This window comes from Papio anubis, chromosome 13, assembly GCF_008728515.1.
Source record: "Papio anubis isolate 15944 chromosome 13, Panubis1.0, whole genome shotgun sequence".
NCBI lineage: Eukaryota > Metazoa > Chordata > Mammalia > Primates > Cercopithecidae > Papio > Papio anubis.
In genome coordinates, this window is record NC_044988.1 from 69,484,051 (window position 1) to 69,511,277 (window position 27,227).

Below are 27,227 nucleotides of genomic sequence, written 5' to 3' on the forward strand. Positions count from 1 at the left end.
AAAGCAAGTTTATTAAGAAAGTAAAGTGGTGAAAGTACAGCTACTCCATAGACAGAGTAGGGCATTCCCGAAAGTAAGAGGAGGAACGAGTCCACCCTAGGTATAATATTTGTTTATATACAGGATAAAAAAAAAAAAAGATTATGGGGAGATGTGCTATGCTACAAGGGTTTGTGATAAAGAATTCATTTTCTTAATTACTACATTTTGCAAGAATCAATATTATTATCTTTAAAGCAAAATTAGGAATGCCTTTGTTCTCCAGATATCAGGATATTAGGACTCTCTCAAGTCTGGGTCTGTTTAGTAAACATTATCAGTCTGTTCCCTTAACTGTAAACATCTAGGAATACCTTTCTGGGAATGCAGCCTAGCAAGCCCCAGCCTCATTTTCCTAGCCCTCACTCAAGGTAGAGTCCTCTGGTTCCACACCTCTGACAAAATGATGGAAGTTCCGAGATTAGCTGTAAAATACTCTAGCAAAGGCCAGGCATGGTGGCTCACGCCTATAATCTCAGCACTTTGGGAGGCCAAGACGGGCAGATCACAAGGTCAGGAGATCGAGACCATCCTGGCTGACACGGACACCCCATCTCTACTAAAAATACAAAAAATTAGCCAGGCATGGTGGTGGGTGCCTGTAGTCCCAGCTACTTGGGAGGCTGAGGCAGGAGAATGGCGTGAACCTGGGAGGCAGAGCTTGTAGTGAACCAAGACTGAGCCACTACACTCCAGCCTGGGTGACAGAATGAGACTCTGTCTCAAGAAAAAAAAAATACTCTAGCAAAAATAAAAAGGAAGGGGCTAGATGAAGCAAATGTAGCAAAAAATTGTTAAATTTAGGTATTGAGTGTGTAAAGGTTTATTGTGTTATTCTCTCTACATTTTTTATGCTTAAAATTTTTCATAATAAAAATACAATTTTTTACAGTAAAAATATTTAAGATATAATTTTCAATCCAGAAGCAGCCTAAGAAGTCTAGTTCTTTTCTTCCTTTCCCCTTTTACAGATAAGGAAACAAAAGACCAGAGAAGTGAAGAGAATGCCCAGGGTCACACAGGTCCCCTGACTCCCAGATTAGCATTCTTTAGGATATATTAAGCTACATGTTATTTTCTTTCATAATATTTGTAGGTAAAGAAATAATTTGGGCCCTACATTTTATAAACTAAATTTTGTTAATCCTGCTTATATATTATGTGGAGGATACTACCTATTAATAATTATAGAAAAAATGATCAAACTTACCAAATACATATGTTGTTTGCACATTGATTTAAGAAACAGTTTTATTCGATAGGAAACATACTAAATAATTGATATACGTGTTGTGGAAGGATTACTGAACTGGGAGACATGTCATCTTAGTTCTAGTCTGCATTCTATAGAAACAATTTACATAACCTTTGGTAAGTTGCTTAACCTCTCTGAATCTGTTCATCCATTTATAAAATGAAGGTATTGAACTAAATGACCTTTAAAATTCAGTTTAGCTCTATTACTACATGGTTTAATGACTCTATGATAATTTTTTCCATTAGAGAAAGCACAATCAAGAAAGGCATTTTAGAACTTGTAGCAAGAATTTTTTTAATTCTCCTGAATTTAAAAAATGCTATCCACTTATAAATAATGTTTTAAAGTTTATATAGATGCCTCTTTACTTACAGACTTCTGGTCCCTGAACAGTAAGTGGCAAATGAAGCTGTCCTAAAATGGAAGTTCCTTAATTTCAGTGTTTGGGGTTTCCTCCCAAACTCAATTTCCTTACTAAAGTGATCAAAATACTCCTAAAATGAAAAACCTCTTCCTTTTATGTCTTAACTGTGACTGTTATGTAAGTTTTGAAGAGAAATCATTTTTTTTCTATAATTGGATGATTTTCTATGTCTAGTCATGCATCCATATAATCATCCTTTTTTCTGCCTCATAAATCATCTGATGTTTTCTCCCAAGACCTTTGATGGCATTGGGCTGGTCAAAGTCATCCTGAGAGGAATCAGCATCAGTGATGGTCATGGGATGGTCATAGATACTAGTTTGGGTCCTATGGGGATAATATTTTTGATAAGCTGCTATGGTATTGCAAACCATACAGCAGTGAATGTCCTGTAATAACAACAATCAGAGCTGACATTTATTAACTGCTTCCTTTGGGCCAGGAACATTGCTATCCTCTTTATACTTATTTTTCCATTTTCTCCTCATGCCAGGTCTGCAGCGTATTACATTGTTTATCAGATGAGGAAAACTGAGGCTTAGAAATGTAAAGTAAGTTGTTTAAAAAGTGATAGTCATCATTACCATTGTTGGATGGTAGAATTAGGGGAATTTTTTTACTTCAATTTTCTTTTTTTGCAGTGTTTGAATTCATAAAATCTATATCATTTTGACAAAGTAATTTTTCTTTAAAAAAGGAAATCATATCTCCCAGATATGAACAGTGGTTAATTCTCAAGGTGGGAATATGGATGATAGCTATTTTCCTCTGTGTATTTACCCAATTTTTTATGTTTCCAAAATTTAAAAAGAAATTTTTTTTTAAAGAATGGGCTCGATGCAGTGGCTTACGCCTGTAATTCCAACACTTTGGTAGGCCAAGGCAGAAGAATTGCTTGAGCTCAGGAGTTCAAGACCAGCCTGGAGAACATGGCGAAATCCCATCTCTACAAAAAATACAAAAATTGGCCAGGTGCAGTGGCTCACGTCTGTAATCCCAGCACTTTGGGAGGCCGAGGTGGGTGGATCACCTGAGGTCAGGAGTTAGAGACCAGCCTGACCAATATGATAAAACCCTGTCTCTACTAAAAATACAAAAAAAATTAGCCAGGTGTGGTGGCATGCACCTGTAATCCCAGCTACTCGGGAGGCTGAGACAGGAGAATTGCTTGAACCTGGGAAGCAGAGGTTGCAGTGAGCTGAGATTGCGCCATGGCACTCCAGCCTGGGCAACAAGAGCAAAACTCCATCTCAAAAAAACAAAAAAACAAAAATTAGCCAGATTTGGCGGTACGTGCCCGTAGTCCCAGTTACTTGGGGGGGGGTGAGGCAGGAGGACTACTTGAGCCCAGAAGGGGTTGAGGCTGCAGTAAGCTGTGTTCACACCACCGCACTCCAGCTTGGGCAACAGAGTGAGACCCTGTCTCAAAAAAAAAAAAGAAAAAAAATGTGCCAAAAATAACACATCTAGAAAGCTGCCATTTGAGATTTAAATATACAACAATATGACAATAATATTCATCCCTTATAGTCAAAACAGTGATGTATATACACTGTATGAAATTTAAAAGGACGTTCACTGAAGACTCAATGTTCCTCCTACCCCTGCCTCTGAGACAGCTAGTTTTCCTACCCCAGAGGCATCACTGTTAGCAGTTTCTTGGAAAACTTCTGGAAATACATTTTTATAGATAAACATACAGGGATTTTTTTTTTAATATACAAATGGAACATGCCATAATAACTCCTGTTTCTTGCTTTTTTCTTTGTCTTCATTTAACAATACATCCTGGAGATTGTTCTTTATTTATTCATTTACAGCAGTAATGACTGCATATACAGATGTCTTCATTATATGGATGGCCTGTGCATTGTTTAAGCAGTCCTCTGTTGATAGACATTGAGATTGTTTCTATTCTTTTGCTATGACTAACTGTACTTCCGTGAGTAGCTTTGTACATAAAGCATTTCACATGAGAGCAGATCTGTAAGATAAATTCCTAAGAGTGAAACGGCTATGTCAAATGGCATATGTATGTGAATAATTTTGATAAATATTGCCAAATTATCCTCCCTAAAAGTTAAAGTAGTATATGAGAGAGCCTGACTCTCTCTATCCTTGCCAGTGCAGTGTGTTACTAAGTTTTCTGATTTTTGCAAATCTGATCATCATTGAAAGGTACTTTCTCATGTTAGTCTAATTCATATTTCTCTTAAGTGAGTGAGGTTGAACGTATTTTTTATATGTTAAGAGCTATTAGTATTTACTCTTCTGGGAACTGTTATCTTTGTCTTTGGTGGTTTTTTTACCCTGTAAAATTTTGTTATTTTTATGTGGTTAGATTTGTCAGTCTTCTCTATGGTTTCTTAGAGAAACCATAGAGAAGCATCTCTATGGTTTTTTTTTTTTTGGTGGCAGCATCTCACTCTGTTGCCCAAGTTAGAGTGCAGTGGTGTGATCTCTGCTCACTACTGCCTCTACCTCCTGGGTTCAAGCAACTCTCCTGCCTTAGCCTTCTGAGTAGCTGGGACTACAGGTATGTGCCACCATGCCTGGCTAATTTTAGTAGAAACGGGGTTTCACCATGTTGGCTAGGCTGTCTCGAACTCCTAACCTCAAGTGATCACCCGTGTCAGCCTCCCAAAGTGCTGAGATTACAGGCATGAGCCACTGCACCCAGGCCTTTTGTATCTTTTTTTTAGAAAAGACTTCCAACATCATTTTGTTTTTAATCTTCCTGGTTTCTTCTAGTACTTTCATGGTTCCTTTTAAAAATATTTAGGTATTTGCTCTATCCAGAATTTATTTTGGTATAAAATGTGGTATAAGAATCTCTTTTTTTTCCCCAGATGGCTACCTGGTTGTCCCATCACTATTTATTTAGTCATCCATCTTTTCTGCAGAAATGTAAAGGGCCATTCTTATCATATACCGAATTTCTCCATTTGGAGCTCTGTTTTTTTACTTCATAAGCATTAACTGTCAGTAATCATGGGCTTAAATTCACAAATCTCACAATTAATATTTTCACTACCTTTTTAGATAGGGGCAGGGAATTATTTGGCACATGGGAAAGAAGGGAAGTGATCATGTGTTTCCAATAGGCCCCTATTTGTTTGCCAGGGAGTAAAACTCAGGAACTGCCATGGTTAGCAGCACAAAGCACCTGACCCACAGTAGTCAACCTTGTTTTGTGCCCCTTGGAGAAAAAAAGAACAGCCCTGTTATAGAGAAGGTGGCTTTGCCTGGGGAATATTCCACATCTTAGAATGAAGTTTCCTTCTGCTGCATGATAATATTTTCAGTTTAATTGTGCCTTGAATTATATTCTAAAATTAAAAAAAAAAAAAGAAATCTTCCTCCCACTTCAGATACACACCCCTTGATTATGCTTTGCTTGGTGAGCGCCATGAAGTGATCCAGTTCATGTTGGAGCACGGTGCCCTGTCCATCGCAGCCATTCAAGACATCGCCGCCTTCAAAATCCAAGCTGTCTACAAAGGGTACAAGGTCAGAAAAGCCTTCCGAGACAGGAAAAATCTCCTCATGAAGCATGAACAGTTGAGAAAAGATGCTGCTGCCAAGTAAGTGTGAGCTATGCAGATTGCACTCTCGCCACCCAGAATCAGGGTGGAAGTGGGGGTGTGGGGGGTGTTGGGGTGTCCAGGAGAGGGAAGCAGATGAGAATGTGAATTACTGTTGGTCCCTGCAACCAGTCACCTTCCCTCTTCTCAGCACTCCGTCTTCTGGGACCGAGGCTGCAGTGAAGGACAAAGGCCTAACCTTTGCTGGGTGGTGATTCCTCTAGATTAGTCCCAATGTTTCAGCACAGGGACAAAGCACTCCCACTCATGGCAGGGAGTTGGGGATGGGATTGCTTCCTAGAATAAGCTGTAAAGAAATAACTGCCCTTCTTGCCCTTCCTCTCTTTCTTTCCAAAAGAAACATGCCAGTATCTAGCCTACTTTCACTAGATCAATCTAAGTCTGGTTTTAATTTGATTAAAGCAACCAACTTGTATAAATAGCTTACTGTCCTTCACCCATTTCCTAAAACATCTGTACTAAATAATTTACTCAAGAAATATTGATTGAATGCTTACTGTGCAGACAAAACGCTTGGCTAGTGCCTAGGGAGAAAATGGCAACTAAAAAAGCAAAATCCCCCCTGCCTCAAGGACTTCGCTTTTTTTTTTTTTTTTTTGGACAATGATACAAAATGACTGTGCCTATTACACATTCTGATTATTTCACATAAATGATTGATTTTAAAGCTGGGTGCAGTGGCTCACACCCGTAATCGCAGCACTTTGGGAGGCCAAGGCAGGCAGATCACTTGAGGTCAGGAGTTCAAGACCAGACTGGCCAAAATGGTGAAATTCTGTCTCTACTACTGAAAATGCAAAAATTAGCTGGACGTGGTGGAGGCTGAGGCAGGAGAATTGCCTGAACCTGGGAGGCAAAGGTTGCAGTGAGCCCAGATGGCACCACTGCACTCCAGCCTGGGCAATAGAGTGAGATTACATCTCAAAAAAAAAAAAAAAAAAAAAAAGATTTATTTTATATTATACTTTGGTTTGCCTTTTCTTTGATAGATATGTTGGGTAGAAGTATTTTAAATAGCAGCAGTGTACCACATTAGCAAATACAGACACCATAAACTCTGATGATAAAGATGTGGGCAAGCAGATTGTTTTTTTTGAGACAGTCTCTCACTGTCACTCAGGCTGGAGTACAGTGGCATGATCTCCACTCACTGCAGCCTCCACCTCCCAGGTTCAAGTGATTCTTATAACTCAGCCTCCCAAGTAGCTGAGATTACAGGCGTGCACCACCACACCCAGCTAATTTTTGTACTTTTAGTAGAGATGAGGTTTTGCCATGTTGGCCAAGCTGGTGTTGAACTCCTGACCTCAAGTGATCTGCCCATCTTGACCTCCCAAAGTGCTGGGACTATAGGCATGAGCCACTGTGCCCAGTCTGGGAAGATTCTTGAAAGATAACTTCCTGGCTGTATCTTGAATGTTTCTAAATCTAAATCTTCAGTCCTTCTAACTCTTAAATCCTTCTACATCTTACCCTCAAGGGGGAAGCATAAGTGTACTAAATAATCATTAAAAGTAATAATAAGAGGCAAGATAAGTCATTTTAATGAGAAGTTAAATACCACTATGTACTGGAATGTTAATCATCATGTCAGCCTTCAGTAAATAAGATTTATAGAAACACACCATTTTCTGTGACTCTGAAGCTACTGAAGTAGATGGTATCCCAGGAAATACTATGTTGCTCTCTTCTCTTAATGATGCCCTCTTCCTTTCACTTTTGCCAAAGAATCCAGTATCAACCTAAAAGCCTCTATATACCTCTCTTTCCAGCCTTCTTATAAAAGTTCTCTGCTTGTGAGTGGCAACCATAAGTAGATAATACACATGACCAATTATCCTGAGTTGCAAGTAAATGATCTCTGTAAAGGGATGGAATGTTGTGTTTTGTTATACTGATGTTTCCATAAGCTCCAGTTTAATGTGTGAGAATCTATTTTCAAAATTTGCAGTCATATCTGCTTGAATATAAGATGAGACTCAACAAAGGCTACACAAATGACTTTGTATGTCCCCTAAAGGGAGGCTATAGATCTCCAAGAGATATACTTAAATGGTGGAGAAACTGATTTCATTTGTTCTGTTTCTCAAAAGTTATTTCTTAAAATCTGAGTCAGTGTTTAATTTTGCTTTTAATTCTTGCTTGAAGAAACAAACATCGGGATGCTAAACTCAGTCCTTGCTGCTGCTGCCTCATTGACTAAGCTGGCCCAGGGACAGCATGTCACCTTGGTGTACCTTTCCCAGTTTATTATGTTAGGATGGCAGAAATCATCTTCCTTAAAATGAGGATGTAAAAGGCACTTATTAAACTTAAGTAAAGTAATTTCTAATTTACTGAAAGAGAAACTGGGACAGAAAAAAGTTGTAGTGATATTTACCAAGGCAGGTAATGTTAGAAAATGCTATTTAACATATATCTATAATCGATTTAAAAGCACTTTATAATTCACACTGCACTGCCTATGTTGTTGCCAAAATGAACATTACTATAATTTACCTGCCAAAGCACACAGTTGAGTGTTCACTAAAATAAAACCATATTTCTGTTGATCACCCTTCTTCCCTGAAGCTTGCTTTTTGCCAGGTTCTTATTTCACTCGAATCTCAGATCTCCTGTAACTCTCTGACTCTCCCTTCTCACATCTTTTAAATTATTCCATCTCCACACTGCAGTCAGCCTTGAAGGCGAACTTCTTAGACTTCTACTCATGCTATACTTTTTTCCATTGAAAATGTATCTACTCTTAAATTTTAAATTAATTCATGTCTATAGATAGCCCCCTAATCTGTCTCACACCCTGACCTCCTGGAACTCTAATCTCATATCTTCAGTTGCCTAGTGGGCATTTCTGCTATGCTTTTGTCACTTGCCAACACTTTAGATCATTGTACGTTTCCATTTGCATGTCCTGTTTTCACTATAACTTCAGACTCTGCAACACACAGACATGCAGATGGAAACAGCTCATCACCACAGTCTGTCTCTGTTCTGGCCTTTTTAGGTGCTTGCTAGTGCTGCTGCCATTGATTGTGTGCATTCCCCCTTTGATAGCCTTTGCTTTCATTCTTCTGTGCCACCACCACTCTATACAAGCCCTCATTCTTTTTTTCTTTTTTTTTTTGAGACGGAGTCTCACTCTGTCGCCCAGGCTGGAGTGTAGTGGCTTGATCTCGGCTCACTGCAACCTCCACCTTCTGGGTTCAAGCCATTCTCCTGCCTCAGCCTCTCAAGTAGCTGTGATTACAGGTGTGCACCACCACAACCAGCTAATTTTTGTATTTTTAGTAGAGATGGGGTTTCACCATGTTGGCTAGGCTGGTCTCAAACTCCTGACCTCAATCCACCCACCTCGGCCTCCCAAAGCACTGGGATTACAGGCATGAGCCACCGCGCCCAGTCCCCTCATTCTTAAATACCAGCCATGGTGCTCTGTAAGATCCTTCAACATTTCTTTCACTTCCACTTACATTTCTAAGTCTCATTTCTCTCCACTACCACCACCCTCCCACCTGATATCTCAGCCAACCTGAACTTTCTTCACTTCACTTACCATTCTGTCTGGGAGACCTGAGCTTCTTCCTAGCTAGTATATGTGATTATGTTTCTAAGAGTTACATCATCATGTCCAGTTTTGGTCACCCAGTTCAAACTCTTGTGATGCTTAAGTCCCTTCTACGAGAGGTGGTTCTGTGTCCCCCAAAAAGTCAAGTGCAAGAAGTCCTGTATCTCTCAAGATAACATATTCCATTAGTGGAGGGCTCTGTCTAGCAAAAGTTCTTTTCTACCCTTTGGACTTGAATCTACCCCTGGAAGCCAAAGAGAAAAATCTAAATCCCCTTTTCATAAACCAACTTTCAGATTTTTAAAAAACTGCTCATAACACTTCCATTGCTACTGCTCGTCTCCTTTTCACTTCGTAATTAGTCAGTGCTTCCCTGAACATCACCAGATTGTTAATGGTTGGCCCATGTGTCTGACTCATCTGCTCACAAAGTCATCTGGCCCATGGGGAATTACTTCCATTGTTCTCTTTCATGCCATTCCACTTCTCTGAGCCTCAGATTTTCGTCAGTAAAATGGAAAGAAGGTTTCTTAATTCAAGATGGGCTTCAGGGATCCATGAATACCTGAAACTGTACACAGCATTTTGTGTCAGAAGCACACATGCGTTTTGCGGGAGAGCATCTATAGACTTTCTTTATCACATTCTCCAAATGGGGTCCATGAGTCACACACAAAAAGACAAAAACCACTGGACTAAATGATCTCTCACGTCCCTCCCAGCTCTAACATTCTGTAAGTCAAAGGTCCTAAGACACACGACATTTTCTTATTCCCTCAAGAGGGAGTTAAAGATCAGCTATTTCTATGCCTGTTATTCAGTGACAATGAAGAGATAAAAATCTGACAAACTCCTAGACACCATGCAACTGAAAAGGTGAGAGCTAAATCTTTTTCGTCTCATAAGGTAATATTTTCCTCTCACTGGAAATGATCCAACAGAAGTGGAATTATCATCTCTCCATGATAGTGTATAAGGAATTTTTAAAATTATGTAAAGATGCCTATAATCACAGCACTTTGGGAGGCCAAGGCAAGAGGATCACTTCAGCCCAGGAGTTTGAGACCAGCCTAGGAGTTCAAGACATTGTGAGACCCCGTCTCTACAAAAAAATTCAAAAACTAGCCAGTGTGGTGGCTTATACCTGTAGTCCCAGCTACTAGGGAGGTGGGAAGATCACTTGAGCTAGGGAGGTTAAGGCTGCAATGAGCTACATCACACTATTGCACTCCAGCCTGGAAGACAGACAGAGACCCTGTCTCAAAAAAAAAAAAAAAAAAAAAAAATTATGTGAGGAGCTGGTCTCTGAGATCTCTTCTGAGTCTCTGCTTATGCGTGCTTCTCCCTCTGCCTGAAGTAACCTCTCAGTTTACTCCTCTCTCATTCTTCATATGTAGCATTTTTCTCCCCCTGTTTAATTAGTGAGTGCCTCCCACATCCTCCCATAGCTCTGTGTAGTTACCTCTCCTTTAGCACTCATCACATCTAGAACTCACTATTGGCAGGAGCGTATGGGTCTGATTCCCCAACTCGATTGTCAGTTTCTTGAGAACAGGGACTGTGTGTTATGTACCTCAACATCTCTAGTACCTTAGAATGTTTGGTATATAGTAAGCATTCAATAAATAAATGTTCAGTAAATTCCCCTACAAAGGCCATTACATAAGCCATTGATCACTGTAGACCTTAGTTTCCCCATCTGTCAAATGGAAGGGTTGGACCAAATCCTCTCTTAGGTCTCTTTCAGTTCTTATACTGTGACTCTGTGTAAGTGTACAACTTTAACTTGTTTGTCTTGCTCAAGGCAGCAAACACATTATATACCACTTCTCCTCACAACACTCTTTGGCACTTATATATTCATTTGGTTTTCCAACTCCCTGAATATTGGTCATGAGAAAATTATCATTTGACAGATTATAACAGTCTGTGTTCTGATTTTAAAAAGAAAGACCAGAGCAAAGGGGCTGACCGCTGTCTGTACTTGAACATGAAACCATGATTCTGTAAACTTTTTAGACTCACACTGTTTACAAGTCCTATCCCTGCCAGATTTAGCAAATATTGGGAAGGGCTGGGTACAGTGGCTCACGCCTGTAATCCCAGCACTTTTGGAGGCCGAAGTGGGCGGATCAAGAGGTCAGAAGATCGAGACCATCCTGGCTAACACAGTGAAACCCTGTCTCTACTAAAAATACAAAAAATTAGCCATGTACGGTGGCAGGCACCTGTAGTCCCAGCTACTCGGGAGGCTGAGGTAGGAGAATGGCAGTGAACCTGGGAGGCGTAGCTTGCAGTGAGCCGAGATCACGCCACTGCACTCCAGCCTAGGCAATAGAGGGAGACTCCATCTCAAAAAAAAAAAAAAAGAGAATATTGGGAAGAACAACTACAGGTAAATACCCTGTTTCTTGTTTAGAAGATATAAGGAAGCTTAGCCAAATAGTTGATGTTGATGTTAATTTGTCTCTAGGAACCAAAAACATACCCATAAGAAATGGAAGCCCGATTGAATAATGTGGATTTTAGATATTACAAATATAGATAAATATTAAAAAGTAGACATTCACGCTTGTAATCCCAGCACTTTGGGAGGCCGAGGCAGGCGGATTGCTGGGCATCAGGGAGATCGACTACAGTGAGTCCCTCGTTTTCAGGGGTCAATTAGCCGGCTGTAGGGCTTCGTAGTCCCAGCTACTCTCTCAGGAGGCTGAGGCAGGAGAACATGCGGAACCCGGGAGGCGGAGCTTGCAGTGAGCCGAGATCAAGGCCACTGGGCGCTCCAGCCTGGGCGACAGCGACTGGCCTCAAAAAAAAAAAAAAAAAAAAGTAGACATGACAGCTGTCCTTAATCTCATTTTATAAATGCAGAGATGGGCACGAAAAGGTTAGCCTGCCTGAAGTCACACAGCTAGTAAGGAAGAGAGATGGCACATGGATCTAAGTCTCAAGGCTAAGCTACCTACCATTAATTGGTTCAAGGGAATCCTCCTACCAGCCAAGCCCATGCTAGAGGCTGTCCCCAGATGCTAGCAACCATCTGATTGAATAACCATCTGGCTCATTCAGTTATGCCACTATTGATCCCATTCGTTGTTAAGAGAGTGGTGCCAAGCCACCATTATCAATTCTATAATGTAATTCAATAACACTCTTCCTGTTAGCCTCAAAACTAACAGAACAGAGCACACCAATATTCTCCTAAATCCTTGAGAAAGTTACAAATATCAATTGGTCCCTAGCCTACACCAGGACAAGTAATTAGAATGGCAGCATTTAGGCAAAGCTGGGTTAAATCAGTACAACTGGACACACTAAGTAGACTTCTCTTTTCTGTAGAAGCATTTTAATCACATCTCTCAGACCTCACTAGGTCTTGTATTCATGGCAATGGAAACCTGAATATTCATGGGATGGGAAAGAGCCTGCCTGTTTCTGCAGTGTCTGATAGAATTAATTTCTTCGTGTCAAAAGTGGGCAAATAGAACTCTCTTATGGGTCGCAGTATTTAGAAGGCACATAGTGGGGTAGAAAAAATATCAACTTCCATAACTCCAACTATGCAGGGCCAGAGTCAAGACTTTGCCATATTGCACAAATAGATATATCCACTCCTGAGATGCTGAAGCCATCGTACATTCAAGTCATTTAAGTTACTGCCCTTGATCAGCTTTTGTTAAAATTTGTTAAAATTTCTGATCACTCAGCTTCTTTTTAGCCCTTTTCTTGCCAGATTTTCATCCAGGCTAGTAATTTGTAAAAATTTCTCTCTGTGGGTCTTAGATTTGGTTTTAGGGGGCTTTGGGGGAATATCTCTGCCCCATAATAGCCCTCGAGCAATGTGAAGCAGCGATGTGTCCTGTAAATCTTTTATTCCTGGGTAGACAGCCCCAGTCCCATCAGCTGAGAGTCTGGAAACCCCTCTTCGCCCTGTGGAGCGCAGGACCTGAAACAGATGTTGTCAAAGATTTGATCCCCAGTTGACTTTCTCACTTTCTTATCCTGTGAGCCTCTGAAGAGCTACAAAAATTGCTCTAAAAGAGACAGTACAAACCAGACTAAATTAGCAGCCCATTAGAAGCTATTGTCTACCCAATTTCTCTTCACATAGTAGGAAAAAGAGAGAGAGAAAGGTGGGACTATTTTATCCACTAATATTCTGCCATGTTAATAATTTTCCTGCAGAAATGTTGTTTGCTGTGTCATAGAACTTTTAAAAATTTTTCATATCAACTAGAATGATATTGGTTCTTTCTCTGATATTTGTTCTAAGCTTTACAAGTAAAATAGATCTTTATAACATAGTGTACCTTCATGATTAAATTTTGTTTTTGTTTTGTTTTGTTTTGTTTTTTTGAGACAGAGCCTCGCTCTGTCGCCCAGGCTGGAGTGCAGTGGCACAATCTCGGGTCACTGCAAGCTCCACCTCCCAGGTTCACGCCATTCTCCTGCCTCAGCCTCCTGAGTAGCTGGGACTACAGGCACCTGCCACCATGCCCAGCTAATTTTTTGTATTTTTAGTAGAGATGGGGTTTCACCATGTTAGCCAAGATGGTCTCACTCTCCTGACCTCATGATCCACCCGCCTCAGCCTCCCAAAGTGCTGGGATTACAGGCGTGAGCCACCGTGCCCGGCCCTGATTAAAGATCTTTGACATTTCTTTATAACTTAAGAAAAAAACATTTAAATTTCAGGACAATTATTGAATCTAAGAGCTAAGGACTAAACACTACATTGAAAGCTAGGTATGGCTGAGTGCAGTGGCTCACACCTGTAATCCCAGCCCTTTGAGAGGCTGAGGTGGGAGGATCACTTGAGGCCAGGAGTTGAAGACAAGCCTGGGCAACATAGGGAGACCTTGTCTCTACAAAATATTTTTTTAAAAATTAGCCTAAAAGTTCAAGGTTACAGTGAGCTATGATTGCACCACTGCATTCCAGCCTAGGTGACAGAGTGAGACCCTGTCTCTAAAAATAAAAATAAAAAAGAAAGCTCATTTTTAAATACTGTGAATGATTAGTTTGAAGTGGCATCCCCAGCTTCTTCATATGATCCAATTAATTTTTTAAATAATGGAAGAAGTTAGGTGAAATTTTTAAAAACAACTCTGTCATGGGGATGAATTTTACCAGGAGATAAAGCAGCTGAGTTCTATCTTGGCTCTGTCTGTAGTTTACCATGTAGCCTTGGGTAAGTCACTTACCTCTCTGCCTGTTTTCTTATCTACCAAATGAGGGTGTCACCCTCAATATACTGTGGTTTCTTCAAACTCTTACACTATGAGCAATGGTTCTGGACCTTTTCCCCAGGGAGACACATACATGTGGGGTCATGTTCAACTCTCAGAAGCTGAATTGTTTGTGTTGTTGTTGTTACTGCTGCTGCTTTAGTTTTAAGGCAGCAATATAGATAAAATAGGATATAGGTTACGCATAATTTCCAGTTTTAATCCCACTCCGTTTTTTCCCAATTGTTGCGGGAAGTCAGGGAACCCAAACAGAGGGACCTGCTGAAGCCGTGACAGAAGAACATAAATTGTGGAGATTTCATGGACATTTATCACTTCCCCAATTGATACTCATATAATTTCCTATGCCTGTCTTTACTTTAATCTTTTAATCCCGTCATCTTTGTAAGCTGAGGATATATTTCACCTCTGGGTGCTGTGATGATTGCGTTAACTGCACAAATTGTTCATAAAGCATGTGTGGTTGAACAATATGAAATCTGGGCACCTTAAGAACAGGATAGCAGCGATTTTCAGGGAACAAGGGAGATAACCTTAAAGTCTGGCTGCCTGGGAGCCAGGCAGAACGGAGCCATATTTCTCTTATTACTGAAAATGGGTAAGAGAAATATCGCTGAATTCTTTCCCCAATAAGGAATATTAATAATTAACAGCCCTGGGAAAAGAATGCATTCCCAGCAGGAGGCCTTTAAAATGGCTGCTCTAGGGGTGTCTGCCTTATGCAGTTGCAGATCAGGGATGAAACACGCCCTGGCCTCCTGCAACACCCTCAGACTTGCTAGGATTAGGAAATTCCAGCCTGGCAAATTCTGTCAGACCAGTTCAAGGCTCTTGAATCCTGTTAAGATGTTTATCAATGACAATGCATGCACAGCGGGACATGGAAGTTCATTAGTGATTCTAGTTTCGCCCTGACCTTCTGCCTTGTGATCTTTTGTTGCCCTTGAAGCATGTGATCTCTGTGACCCACACCCTATGCGTACACTCCCTCCCCTTTGAAAATTGCTAATAAAAACTTGCTGGTTTTGTGGCTCAGGGGGCATCACAGAACCTGCCGACATATGATGTCTCTCCCGGACACCCAGCTTTAAAATTCCTCTGTTTTGTACTCTTTCCCTTTATTTCTCAGACCGGCTGACACTTAGGGAAAATAGAAAAGAACCTACATTGAATTATCGGGGGTGGGTTCCCCCAATATCCAGTGATCACTGCTATTACATCAAGAACCACTGCTCTGAAGAACTTCACAATTGTGGGCCGTGTGCCACCTGGAAGATTTTTTTAATGTAAAATGCATCAATTAAAAAAAATTAATTATATTTATCAGACCAGGGGCTAATTATTCATTCAGATGATTGCATTCTGTCTCCTAATTCTGCTTACTTAGTTCTACCAAAATGAAAAATCACTCCCCTGTATCCCCCCTCCAAAGCAATCTCCAGAAGTCAAAGCCCTCTTGCTTTCTGGATGTCCTGACCACTTTAAAAGGCTGGATCCCCTGTTCCTCATGTGACTGCCTTTGTTTAAAGGCCCAGAAAGGTCTGCAGTGATAAGGTTTGCCCCGGGACTGGCTACAGAGAGGCTTCTTGGAATTGAATAAGGAGCTGTTTGGTTTCCTAAAAAGAAAGAGGAGACTGCTCAAATAACAAAGTCTAATTTGTCACCTCAGAGTCCCCCTTAATGGCAGTGAGATCCATATAGGTGCCAACCCAGACAGACACCCACATGTGTCTGTCTAATGAGCCAATATCATTCCCTTAAAACAGCTCTGCTCATCGGTGCTGATAAAAAGCACAGCCCTTCTTCCTCTGCCTTCCTGGAGCAAGGCTATTAAATCTATTAGCAGCACTTCCGCCACCCAGATGCTTCCACCTTCTTCTGAAAAGCAGCCTTGTCCCAGACAGATCACACTGAAATGGCGCCTGCTCGCATCCGTATGAATCTCAGGTTCTGAGATGACAGGCTGTCCAGCTGGCCTGTAGACCGCAGTCATTAGCAGGTGGCAAAGATGTCACAAAACCAGAGTCGAATAAAAACACTAGAGCTGTACAGGAGTTAGCACGACCCATCTGGCCATGTTCTTGGTAATGGGACTCAATAGAAAACTGTTAGATAAGCAAGCTTGGACCCCAGATCAGGGGCTACTCCATACAGGAGGAAAGAGCTTCAGAAGGGGAATTTAACAAGTTGACAAGGTTTTAAATCAAAGTGTAACCCAAGTATCTGTCAGCTGGGGCTTTCCTGTCCCTTGAGATCTAAATAAGCTTTGCTTCAAATGCCGTAGTCCGTGGCAGTCTGGATTCTATGACTGCTTGGCAGCTTAGGGTCTCCACCTTGTCTCATGCTTCGGTGCCTGATCCTTAGCCCTGCACCTTGTCAGGTTGCCTATAAAGATGGCATGCTCATGTGTGAGCAAGGTGGACCTTACAAAAAGTTGGTGTCAATGTGGAGAATCACATTTCATATTGTACATTTCATTCCACCTAGTGGTATAGTGAGCAGTCCATGTTAGACTTTCCTGTGCTCTTAAGCCTGGCTACTCAAGGTGTGGCCAGAGGGCCAGCAACACCTGGATCACCTGGGCGCTTGTTAGAAATGCAGAATCTTGAGTTCTCCCCAGCCTTTCTAAGTCAGAATCCATAATTACCAAGACACCAGGTGATTCAGCCCAATAAAGTGTGAGGAGCACACAACTAAAGTCCTTTTCAGCTGGGCGTGGTGGTGCACGCCTATAATCCCAACCCTTTGGGAGGCCAAAGCTGGGGGATGGCTTGAGCCCAGGAGTTCAAAACCAGCCTGGACAACAAAGCGAGACCACCGCCACCCCACCCCCCCGTAACCCCGCCCACCGATCTCTACAAAAAATTTAAAAATTATCCAGGTGTGGTGGCGCATGCTACTCAGGAGGCTGAGGTGGGAGGATCGCTTAAGCCCAGGAGTTCAAGGCTGCGGGGAGCTAAGGCGGCACCACTGCACATTGCACTCTAGCCTAGGTAAAAGACCCTGTCTTTAAAAAGATAAATAAATGCAAAATATAACATTTCTTCCATGATAAATTAGGTCTTTGTTTTCCTGGCTGTCCCCTTCTGGGTAGAAGATTCCTTAGGGGAGGACCTGAAATCTGTGGTCGTCATTTCTGTATCTTCAGTGCCCAGCAGAGAGAGAGACTCAGAAATTTTGTTTTTCCTCCTGTCTTTGCCTTGGGAATCCCTACAAATTAACAGCAGTGGTCAAACGAATCCTGCCCCTAACTCAGCCCCTTCCTTTGTCCTTAGTTAGGGGCCTAGGCTACCTTTCTGAGCCACGTTAGACCCACCTGCCTCACCCTGCTACTCATCTTTAGATGGGCCCCTCCTCCCCAGCCCTTGTCTGTTCTCTTGCTACCCAAGGGTTCCAGCTTTGCCACCAGCTACTCATGTGTGACTTTTTGAAAATCACCCTACCTTCTGGGTCTCATCTGTAAAATGAGTGGATTTGACTCATTAGCTAGAGCTCTTAACGGCAGCATTTGCAACTCACAGGTGTGTTTTAATCACTGGCAAGGTACTTTGCAAGTGACTTTTTATATGATCATTAAGGTTTGCCAATGGGCTTTTTTAAATGAATAGAGCAGATTCAAGGTTATCCCTTTGACTGTCATTCTCAGTTGCATTCTGGTGTGCCTTCTGAAACAGGAGAAAAACGGGTGGTGGTACAGGTAGCTCCAGGGATCACACACAAGCTTGGGGCATACACACCGTTGGGAATGTGTTATGTTTCACATTCAGAGAAGTTGCCTGGTTATCTCTCGTGTCTCAACAGCACAAAGACTGATCTATAAACTTTTCAGCTCCGTCATCTTTTGGGCTATAAGGCCTGGTGTGAAAGAGGTGGTTTTTATTTTATCTGGAGAAAAGACTGCTCTTGGAAAATGCAAATTTCCAAATATCTCCTGTGATGTAGTAGCGCCTCTTAAAATTTAAATCTCACACAGAGACACTTGAGCAGGTGATACTCTTTACATTTTTTTCCTTTTCCTCTTTGACTTTGCTTCCAGAAAGCGAGAGGAAGAAAACAAACGAAAAGAGGCAGAACAGCAAAAAGGAAAGCAAAGCCCAGATTCCTGCAGACCCCAGGCCCTTCCCTGTCTGCCCAGCACCCGGGATGCACCCAGCAGGCAGAGCCGGGCCCCCAGCAAGCAGCCTCCTACTGGCAACGTGGCCCAAGGCCCTGAGCCAAGAGACAGCAGAGGATCTCCAGGAGGGTCTCTAGGCAGAGCCCTCCAGAAGGAGCAGTATGCTTCCTCGGATTTGCAGGGAACAAACTCCAGAAGGCCAAATGGTAGGTGTATTGCCTTTGTCATCTCCTGCTGGTCCACGGACTGTGGGCTTTTTTCTTTGGTGTATTTAGACCAATTACACTTAAGATAATTGTTATATTAGCACTTAGGACCACCACTTTATGATTTGTATTCTACTTGTTTCCTCTGGTTCTCAGTTCTCTTTTTTTCCCTTCCTGTAGGTTACTTCAGCATTTTTAAGCATTCCATCTTGATTGATTTATGGTTTTTTGTTTTGTTTTCTTTTTTAGAGTGAAGCGTGAAAACCTCACTTCCATTTATCTTGTCCACTTTTAAGTATCATTGCTTAGGTATCAGATGGTGTCATAAATTTTGTTTCAATCATGAGATACAATTTATAAACCTCACAAAGGAAATAACATTTTATGCACCCGTATTTCTGCTCTTCTGTTGTTTCTTCTTCCTTCCTGATGCTCTAAGATTCTTGTATCCTTTCCTTTCTGTATGAAGAGCTTTCTTTGGCCAATCTTTAAGGGTATGTCTGCTAGCAACGAATTCTTTCAGTTTTCCTTTGTCTGAGAATGTTTTTATTTGATTCCTGAAGAATCATTAAGACAGATGTAGAATTCGTGGTTGGCAGTTCTTTTCTTTTAGCACTTGAAAAATATTGTGCTATTTCCTTTTGACTTCCATGGTTTCAGATGAGAAATCCACTGTCCTTCAAATTGGTGTTTGTAACAGTCCTAGGTAATATGTCATTTCTCTCTGGCTGCTTTCAAGATTTTAAAATTTATCATTAGCTTTCAGAAGTTTAATATGATGTGTCTTGGCATGGGTTTTTGCAGTTTATCCTATTTAGAGTTTACCTGTATGTCAAGGGTCCCCATGATCCCCATCCCCAAGACTACCACCAGGTTTGGTGATGTTGGAGGATTTACTAGGGGGACTCAGCATATAGTTGTACTCCCAGTTAGGATTTATTATAACAAAGGGACACAAAGCAAAATGAGCAAAGAGAAAAGGTGTATGGAGCAATGTCCAGAGGAAATTAGGCACGAGCTTCCAGTGGCTCTCTCCCAGTGGAGTCACACGCAACACGTTTAATTCCTTCTGCAATAAATTTAACAACCAGTCAGACAAACTTTTGTTGACAAAGAAAGCTCACATGAACCTAGGACTCCAGGATTTTTATCTGGAGTCAGTCACATAGATACCCTCTGCCTAGCATATGCCAAAATTCCAGACTCCCAGAAGGAACAGTGTGCAGCACGAACCCTATTGTTTGCATGAAGCAATTTAAACACATTGAGCTACTCTTAGAAGTTAGAAAATGGTAGGAGCTTTCTCAAAATCTAAGTGCAAATGCCAACACAGTGAAAAAGGCAAATTATGTCTTCGTATTATTATGAAAATAGCCCTGACCTTATGGACTTTCTCAGAAGGGGGCTCTGGAACTTCATGATTACTGAATTCAGGGCTTGGACAGTTCAACCTGTTTCTTTGAACCTTAACTTCCTTAGCTATGAAGTGAGGGTATACTTTCTACACCACAAGGTAGCTATGGATAGAAATAATTCATGTAGAGTACTTGTTACAGCCCATAACTCATCTTAGGTTTTCAGTAACTATTATTATTGAGCCACACGTTAATCCAGCCAAGAACAACTACAGAAAAGTATACATAAAATGATTACAGGCTGGGTGCAGTGACTCACACCTGTAATCCCAACACTTTGGGAGGCCGGGGCATGCAGATTACTTGAGGCCAGAAGTTCAAGACCAGCCTGGCCAACTTGGCGAAAACTCCATCTCTACTAAAAATATAAAAATTAGCCAGGCATGGTGGTACATGCAACTCAGGAGGCTGAAGCACAAGAGCTGCTTGAACCTGAGAGGCGTTAGTTGCATTGGGCTGAGATTGTGTCTCTGCACTCCAGCCTGGGCAACAGTGAGACTCTGTCTCAAAATATATATATATATAAAATGACTATAAACATTTCTGGAATATAATTCCATAATCAACTTTACAGTGTAATCCTTAAGGATTGTATACTCATGATGCTTTGCTACATATTCATTCATTTATTCATCCAACCAGCTTTAATTAAGCTCCCATAATGTGACAGCCATGTTGAACTTCCTTGAGTTCTTTCTTAGCTTGGGGCCTTTGCAGATGCCACTCCCTCTACCTTATTTTTGAGATATCAGGGATAATGTTGCTTCTTCTGTTCAACCCTTATCTCCCCACTAAAGGAGGCTATAGTTTCCTGCTATATGCTCCCATACTTCTCCTATACTTCCCTCTTATAAAGATCATCACTTTTTACTGTTATTACTGGTTTACTTGTCATTTTTTCCACTAAACTGCAAGATCTGTGAGAGCAGGGTTGCTTCCATTGTCTACTGCTGTAAACAAACCACACAAAGACGAAGTGACTTTGAACAATAACGATTTAATTTTTATGATTCTATTTTGGTTGGAAAGTTTCTTTACAGGCTTCATCTGGTCTCACTCATGTGTCTACATTCAGGTGGAGAGCAGTGGAATTCCATGTCTAAGATATACTGACTTGAATGTCTAGCAATTGATGCAAGCTATCAGATGGGATTCTTTGACTCTGTTTTACATGGTTTTCATCCTCCAGTAGACTAGACTGGCTTCCTTACATCGTGGTCTCAGGACAGCATTCTCAGAAAGCAAAGATAAAAGCCACAAGACCTCTTGAGAAATAGACTCTAGAATTTGCACACATTGTATTGATCAAAGCAAATTACGAGACCATCCCAGACCAAATGATGTGGAGAAATAGATTCCACCTTTGTGCATACGAAGATGGGAGGAATTTTTGGCTATTAAACAACCTGTCATAGTTCCTATTTGGTCACAGATTATTCACATTCCTCCTGCATGCAAGATATTCTTACCCCTTGATATGGATTGGCTCTGTGTCCCCATCCAAATCTTGTGTTGAATTGCAATTCCCAATGTTCGGGGAGGGACTTGGTGGGAGGTGATTGGATCATGGGGGCGGATTTCCCCCATGCTGTTCTCATGATAGTGAGTTCTCACAAGATCTGATGGTTTAAATGTGTGTGGCACTTACCCCCTCGCTCACGCTCTCTCCTGCTACCATGTGAAGAAGGTGCTTGCTTCCCCTTTGCCTTCCACCATGATTGTAGGTTTCCTGAGGCCTGCCAGTCATGCTTCCTGTTAAGCCTGTGGAACTGTGAGTCGATTAAACCTCTTTTCTTTATAAATTACCCAGTCTCAGGTAGTTCTTTATAGCAGTATAGGAATAGACTGATACATTCCTATCTCAGTACCCCAAAATCTCAACCTGATTATCTCATCACACTTGAAGTCTAGGATTTTAAGACATGAATCAGATGTGGTTCAGGTTCACCAGCTGGGACTCTTTCTGATTCAGAGATCAATCAGCCAAAAAGATACATTATCAACACCACTCCCCCACACCCAACAAACAGTGGTGAGATAGGAACAGAATAACCACAGTAGACAAAAGGGTAGAATAGGAGGCGCATAGCAGCCATTAGTCCATAGCAATTCTGAAAGCCAGCTGGTCACATTTTACCAGGGCCCCTACTCTGAGGTAAAATTCCTTGATTAGGGTCTCATTTTACTCCTGGTGCCTTCCTATTCCATTGTTCTCCATGGCTCTTGGCTCTGCTACCTGAATTCTTGACTCTGCTCTCTGAGAAGTCATTCCTTTTCTGAAGAAATGCCCCTGTTTGCAGCTGAGTAGCTTTCTCAGCCTGTCTCCTGACTATAGGATACTGGGGCCCCAGAGGCTTCTTTTTGATTTGAACTATGTCACCAGTTCAAGCTTGTGGTACTCTCAATAATACGATTATCTCAAAAACTTCATGGGTTTCCTGTGAATCTGATTGGATTCATTTCATATTTCAAAAGCCACATCCATAATTTTTCAAACAAGCTTTTCTCTCATTTGAGTGGCTCAGATTTCTGTGGGAAAATGCCCTTGAGATTCTTAGAAATTCTTTTGTCGAGCTGAGAAGGCCTATTATATACCACCTTAAATATTTTTGAAACTTAATAAAGGGTGTACAGCCATACTTTTTTTGTTTTGTTTTGTTTTTTGAGACAGGGTCTCACCCTGTCACCCAGGCTGGAGTGCAGTGATGCAATCACAGCTCACTGCAACTTCTGCCTCCCAGGCTCAAGTGATCCCCCCACCTCAGCCTCCCGGGTAGCTGGGACCATAGGTGTGTGCTACCATGCCTGGCTAATTTTTTGCATTTCTTTTTCGTAGAGACGAGATTTCATCATATTGCCGAGGCTGGTCTCAAACTCCTGGGCTCAAGCAATCTACCTGTCTTGGCCTCCCAAAGTGCTGGGATTTTATAAGTGTTAGTCACTGTGTCCGGCCTGATTTGATCTTTATGCTGAGGCCTATGAGACTTTTGCTGGCTGGAAAGAATAAAAATGTTAAAATAGTTTTATTTTCTAACCCAGCACATCCTGCGATCTTTACATTATCTCTAAATTTTGCTTGCAAACGGAGCAGTTTTTTCTTCATTTTATTTGCTTTCTCCCCATACCTTGTCATATGTAGGTTAAAAAGCAGTTGACATTTTGTTCTACATTCCATCTGGAAACCTCCTGAACTGTATCTACAGCTTCATTAGGTATATTTTCTATCTTTTACGTTACTGCAGGTGACAATTTTGCCAGTTAATTCTGCCACTGAATAACAAGGTTTACTTCTCTCTAGATTCCCACAGCAATTTCTTCTCTGCTCTTCCAGCCTTCACCAGCAGTGTCTTCATTGCCTTCCCAGCTTCTGCTCACCAACCAGTCCAAAGTCAATACCATGGATTTTATATTTTAAGACAGCACCTCTCTTTTATAGATATAAATATCTGTGTTGGTTATCTCCTGTAGCATAATAAACCACTCCCAAAACTAAGTGGCTTAAAACAACAGAAGTTTATTATTTCTCACAGTCCCGTCAGCTACCTGGGCAGTTCCTGTTCTCGATCACCTGGGCTCACTCATGAGGTATATCTTCTTATATCCCTTTCTTTGTTTTTTCTTTTTTGAGACAGAGTTTTGCTCTTGTTGCCCAGGCTGGAGTGCAGTGGCGCGATCTTGGCTCACCGCAACCTCCGCCTCCTGGGTTCAAGCGATTCTCCTGCCTCTGCCTCCTGAGTCACTGGGATGAAGGCATGCACCACCACGCCCAACTAGTTTTTTTGTATTTTTAGTAGAGATGGGGTTTCTCCATGTTGGTCAGGCTGGTCTCGAACTCCCGACCTCAGGGGATCTGCCTGCCACGGCCTCCCAAAATGCTGGGATTATAGGCGTGAGCCACCGTGCCCAGCCCATCCCTTTCTTTCTTACATGAAGAGTAGCATAGTTTAGATAGCTCTTTGGCACTTAAGAATATTTTATTTTACATTATTGAGACATAGTCTCACTCTGTTGCTCAGGCTGGAGTGCAGTGGCACAAACAGCTCACTGCACCCTCAACGTCCCAGGCTCAAGCGACCTTTCACCTCAGCCTTCTGAGTAGCTGGGACTACAGGCATGCACTACCATGTCTGGATAATTGTTTTTTTATTTTTAGAAGTGGGGTCTCACTGTGTTACCAGGCTTGTCTCAGACTTGGCTCAAGCAATCCTCTTGCCTCAGCCTCCCAAGGTGCTGGGCCACTGCACCCAGCCAGAACAGTTATTTTAAAGTCTGTTTCTGAAAACACATTATCTGGATAATCTATGTGCCTGTTTTAGTAAGATTTTTTTTTTTTTTCTTTGAGACAGAGTCTCGCCGTCACCCAGGCTGGAGTGCAGTGGCGCGATCTCAGCTCACTGCAACCTATGCCTCCTGGGTTCAAGCGATTCTCCTGCCTCAGCCTCCCAAGTAGCTGGGACTACAGGCACACACCACCATGCCCAGCTAATGTTTGTATTTTTAGTAGAGACAAGGTTTCACCATGTTGGCCAGGCTGGTCTCAAACTCCTGACCTCATGATTCCCATCTCGGCCTCCCAAAGTGCTAGGATTACAGGTGTGAACCACTGTGCCTGGCATATTTTTCATTTTAGATGTTAGTCATTTTCAGAGGACCCCTTTGTGCAGCCTGAGTTGAGAGCATGTCACACTAAAGCAATATTGTGTTTGCTTCTGTGAGGCATCGTGGGATATCTCCATCCTGAGAACAGTTTTTATGTTACTGTCTCCTATGGATTGAGAATAAATGAATACCAAGCCCATGTGAGGAAGAAGACTTTGGTTTTAAATTCTTATGGGAGACTCCTTACCCTATCCAGAACCTGAGCTGAAACAAACTTCCTTGTCATCTCCAAGTGCTGGAGAGCAGATTTTAAAATCTGGATTATTTCCAAAAGGTATATCCCTTCAAGAGTGCTGGCTTCAGGTAGAGTCTTGTTCCAGTTAACTTTCTTCCTGCAAGGCCTCATTTTCTGTTCTTATGTAGATGTTAAAATACAGCCAGATATTTAATAAGACCATCTGTTGCCCACTCCACCACCATTACCTGCCTAGACAGTCACTGGATCAGCTCACACACTTAATTGCTTTGATTTTCAATTTTCTCTTTGTTTTTGGCCTCCAGAGTTCCTTTATTTTCTTAAAGGCATGACAGTGCTTTCCAAAGGATATCCATTATTTTTGTTAAGGTGAGAAGGGCTTCAGGTTATCTAACCTACCATATTGCTGGAAATAGAAGTTAAACAGTTTTTTCCTAGTCGTATTTGCCACTATTATGGTAATGATATAGTCTAAGTCTGAATATCTTATGTGAACATATTAGCAAAATTATCCTACTATGCAAGTTTTGGACGATATTTTTTCTTTGTTTCCCCAAGAAACAGCCAGAGAACATTCTAAAGGCCAATCTGCCTGTGTCCACTTCAGACCCAATGAAGGCAGTGATGGAAACAGGCATCCAGGAGTTCCCTCTGTTGAGAAGTCCAGAGGTGAGACAGCTGGTGATCAGCGGTGTGCAAAGGGGAAAGGCTTCGTTAAGCAGCCCTCCTGTATCAGGGTGGCTGGGCCTGATGAGAAAGGAGAGGACTCCAGGCGGGCAGCTGCAAGCCTTCCACCACACGATAGCCACTGGAAGCCCAGCAGGCGGCATGACACAGAACCCAAGGCCAAATGTGCCCCCCCAGAAAAGGCGCACTCAAGAGCTCAAAGGAGGAAGGTGCTCCCCAGCTGGTTCTAGCCGGCCTGGCAGTGCCCGGGGGGAGGCAGTCCATGCTGGGCAGAATCCTCCGCACCATCGTACACCAAGAAACAAAGTGACACAAACCAAGCTCGCAGGAGGGCTCTATTCAGATTTGCCACAGAGCACAGAGGAGTTGAGGTCAGGAGCCAGGAGGCTGGGGACATCCACCCTGTCCGAGGACTTTCAGGTATCTAAGGAGACTGATCCAGTACCTGGTCTCTCTGGGCAAAGTGTGAATATTGACCTTCTCCCTGTAGAGCTCCGACTGCAGATAATTCAGAGAGAACGAAGGAGGAAAGAGCTGTTTCGCAAAAAGAACAAGGCAGCGGCAGTCATCCAGCGTGCCTGGCGAAGGTAGGAAAATGGGGTGCTGCCACATCTGTGGTTCTTTGGTTGTTACTGGTATTCTCAACATGACATCTGTGCTCTTTGATGTTTTCCCAATGAGTTCCATTTGGTGGCATGATAAGGCCAATTTTATGGAGCCTACCCATGAAATTCACACAAGATCCTAGTAATTTACATTGTGTAAACCATTTGGAAGATGTTTTTGCCTAGAAAGATGGGAAAGTGCTCCCAGCACAGCATGGGGTAAAGGAAAAAGTCCTGGGTTTGTAACCATGAAGTGTCAGATTCAGGTAAGCTCAAACAGGTTATGTGACTTTGGGCAAATCTCGTGGCCCCCCGACCCTCTGCTTCTTCATCTGTAAAACAGGATTTAATAATTGTTGCACATGTCCTATTAATACGACAGGTTACTAGAATGAGATAATGCACACTTCATTAATTCTAAATTACCACACATAGGAGATACTTTATTTTTATTCTTATGTCTTTACTACCCAGAAACTAGTCATACTCAAAAAACCTAAACCAGGGTCTGGATATAAGAGATTGAGTGACTAAACTGTATTATGTAAACCTCTCTGAGCATCTACCAAGCTCAGAATACGTAGTAGGCACTGGGAGTGGGGGTGAAGGCTGTCCTAAAAGCCTGAAACAGTGTCCCAATACACTAGAGACAAATGCTGCTGGGGGGTGATTATGGGAGGACTTGAGCGGTCTTCTTGCTACAAATGTTCACGTCTCATAATCTCTTTCATGCTGAAAGCCTCACTAGAGCCTAAACCTAAATTAGGCCTTACAGTGATGAGTGTCCAGAGAGGAGCTGGACCCATCACCAATAGGTGGGAGCTGGCCAGGCACAGTGGCTTAGACCTGTAACTCCAGCACTTTGGGAGGCCGAGGTGGGAGGATCACTTGAACCCAGGGTTATGAGACGAGATCACCCCGGGAAACATGGCCAAACCCCGTCTCTACAAAAAAATACAAAAATTACCCAGGCATGGTGGCATACACCTGTAGTCCTAGCTATTTGTGAGGCTGAGGCAGGAGGATCGCTTGACCCCAGGAAGTCAAGGCCAGTGAGCCATCACCATGCCACAGAACTCCAGCCTGGGCGACAGAGTGAGACCCTGTCTCAAGAAAAGAGATAGGTGGAAGTTATTTTGCCACCATCACTGGAGAGAGGAAGACGGATGGGGAGACAAGGCAAGGAAATAATGCGGGCACAGGTG

The 27,227-nt window shown here is 42.1% G+C and overlaps 1 protein-coding gene across 1 annotated transcript in view; it reads left to right on the plus strand.

The window, feature by feature from the left end:
- INVS (inversin) overlaps positions 1-27,227 on the plus strand; it is a 198,059-nt gene that overhangs the window by 163,915 nt on the left and 6,917 nt on the right. The window contains 4 exon segments of the mRNA XM_017949687.3: positions 5,093-5,305; positions 18,177-18,460; positions 25,289-25,587; positions 25,589-26,004. Of these exon segments, the coding sequence (XP_017805176.2) occupies positions 5,093-5,305; positions 18,177-18,460; positions 25,289-25,587; positions 25,589-26,004 (1,212 nt within the window).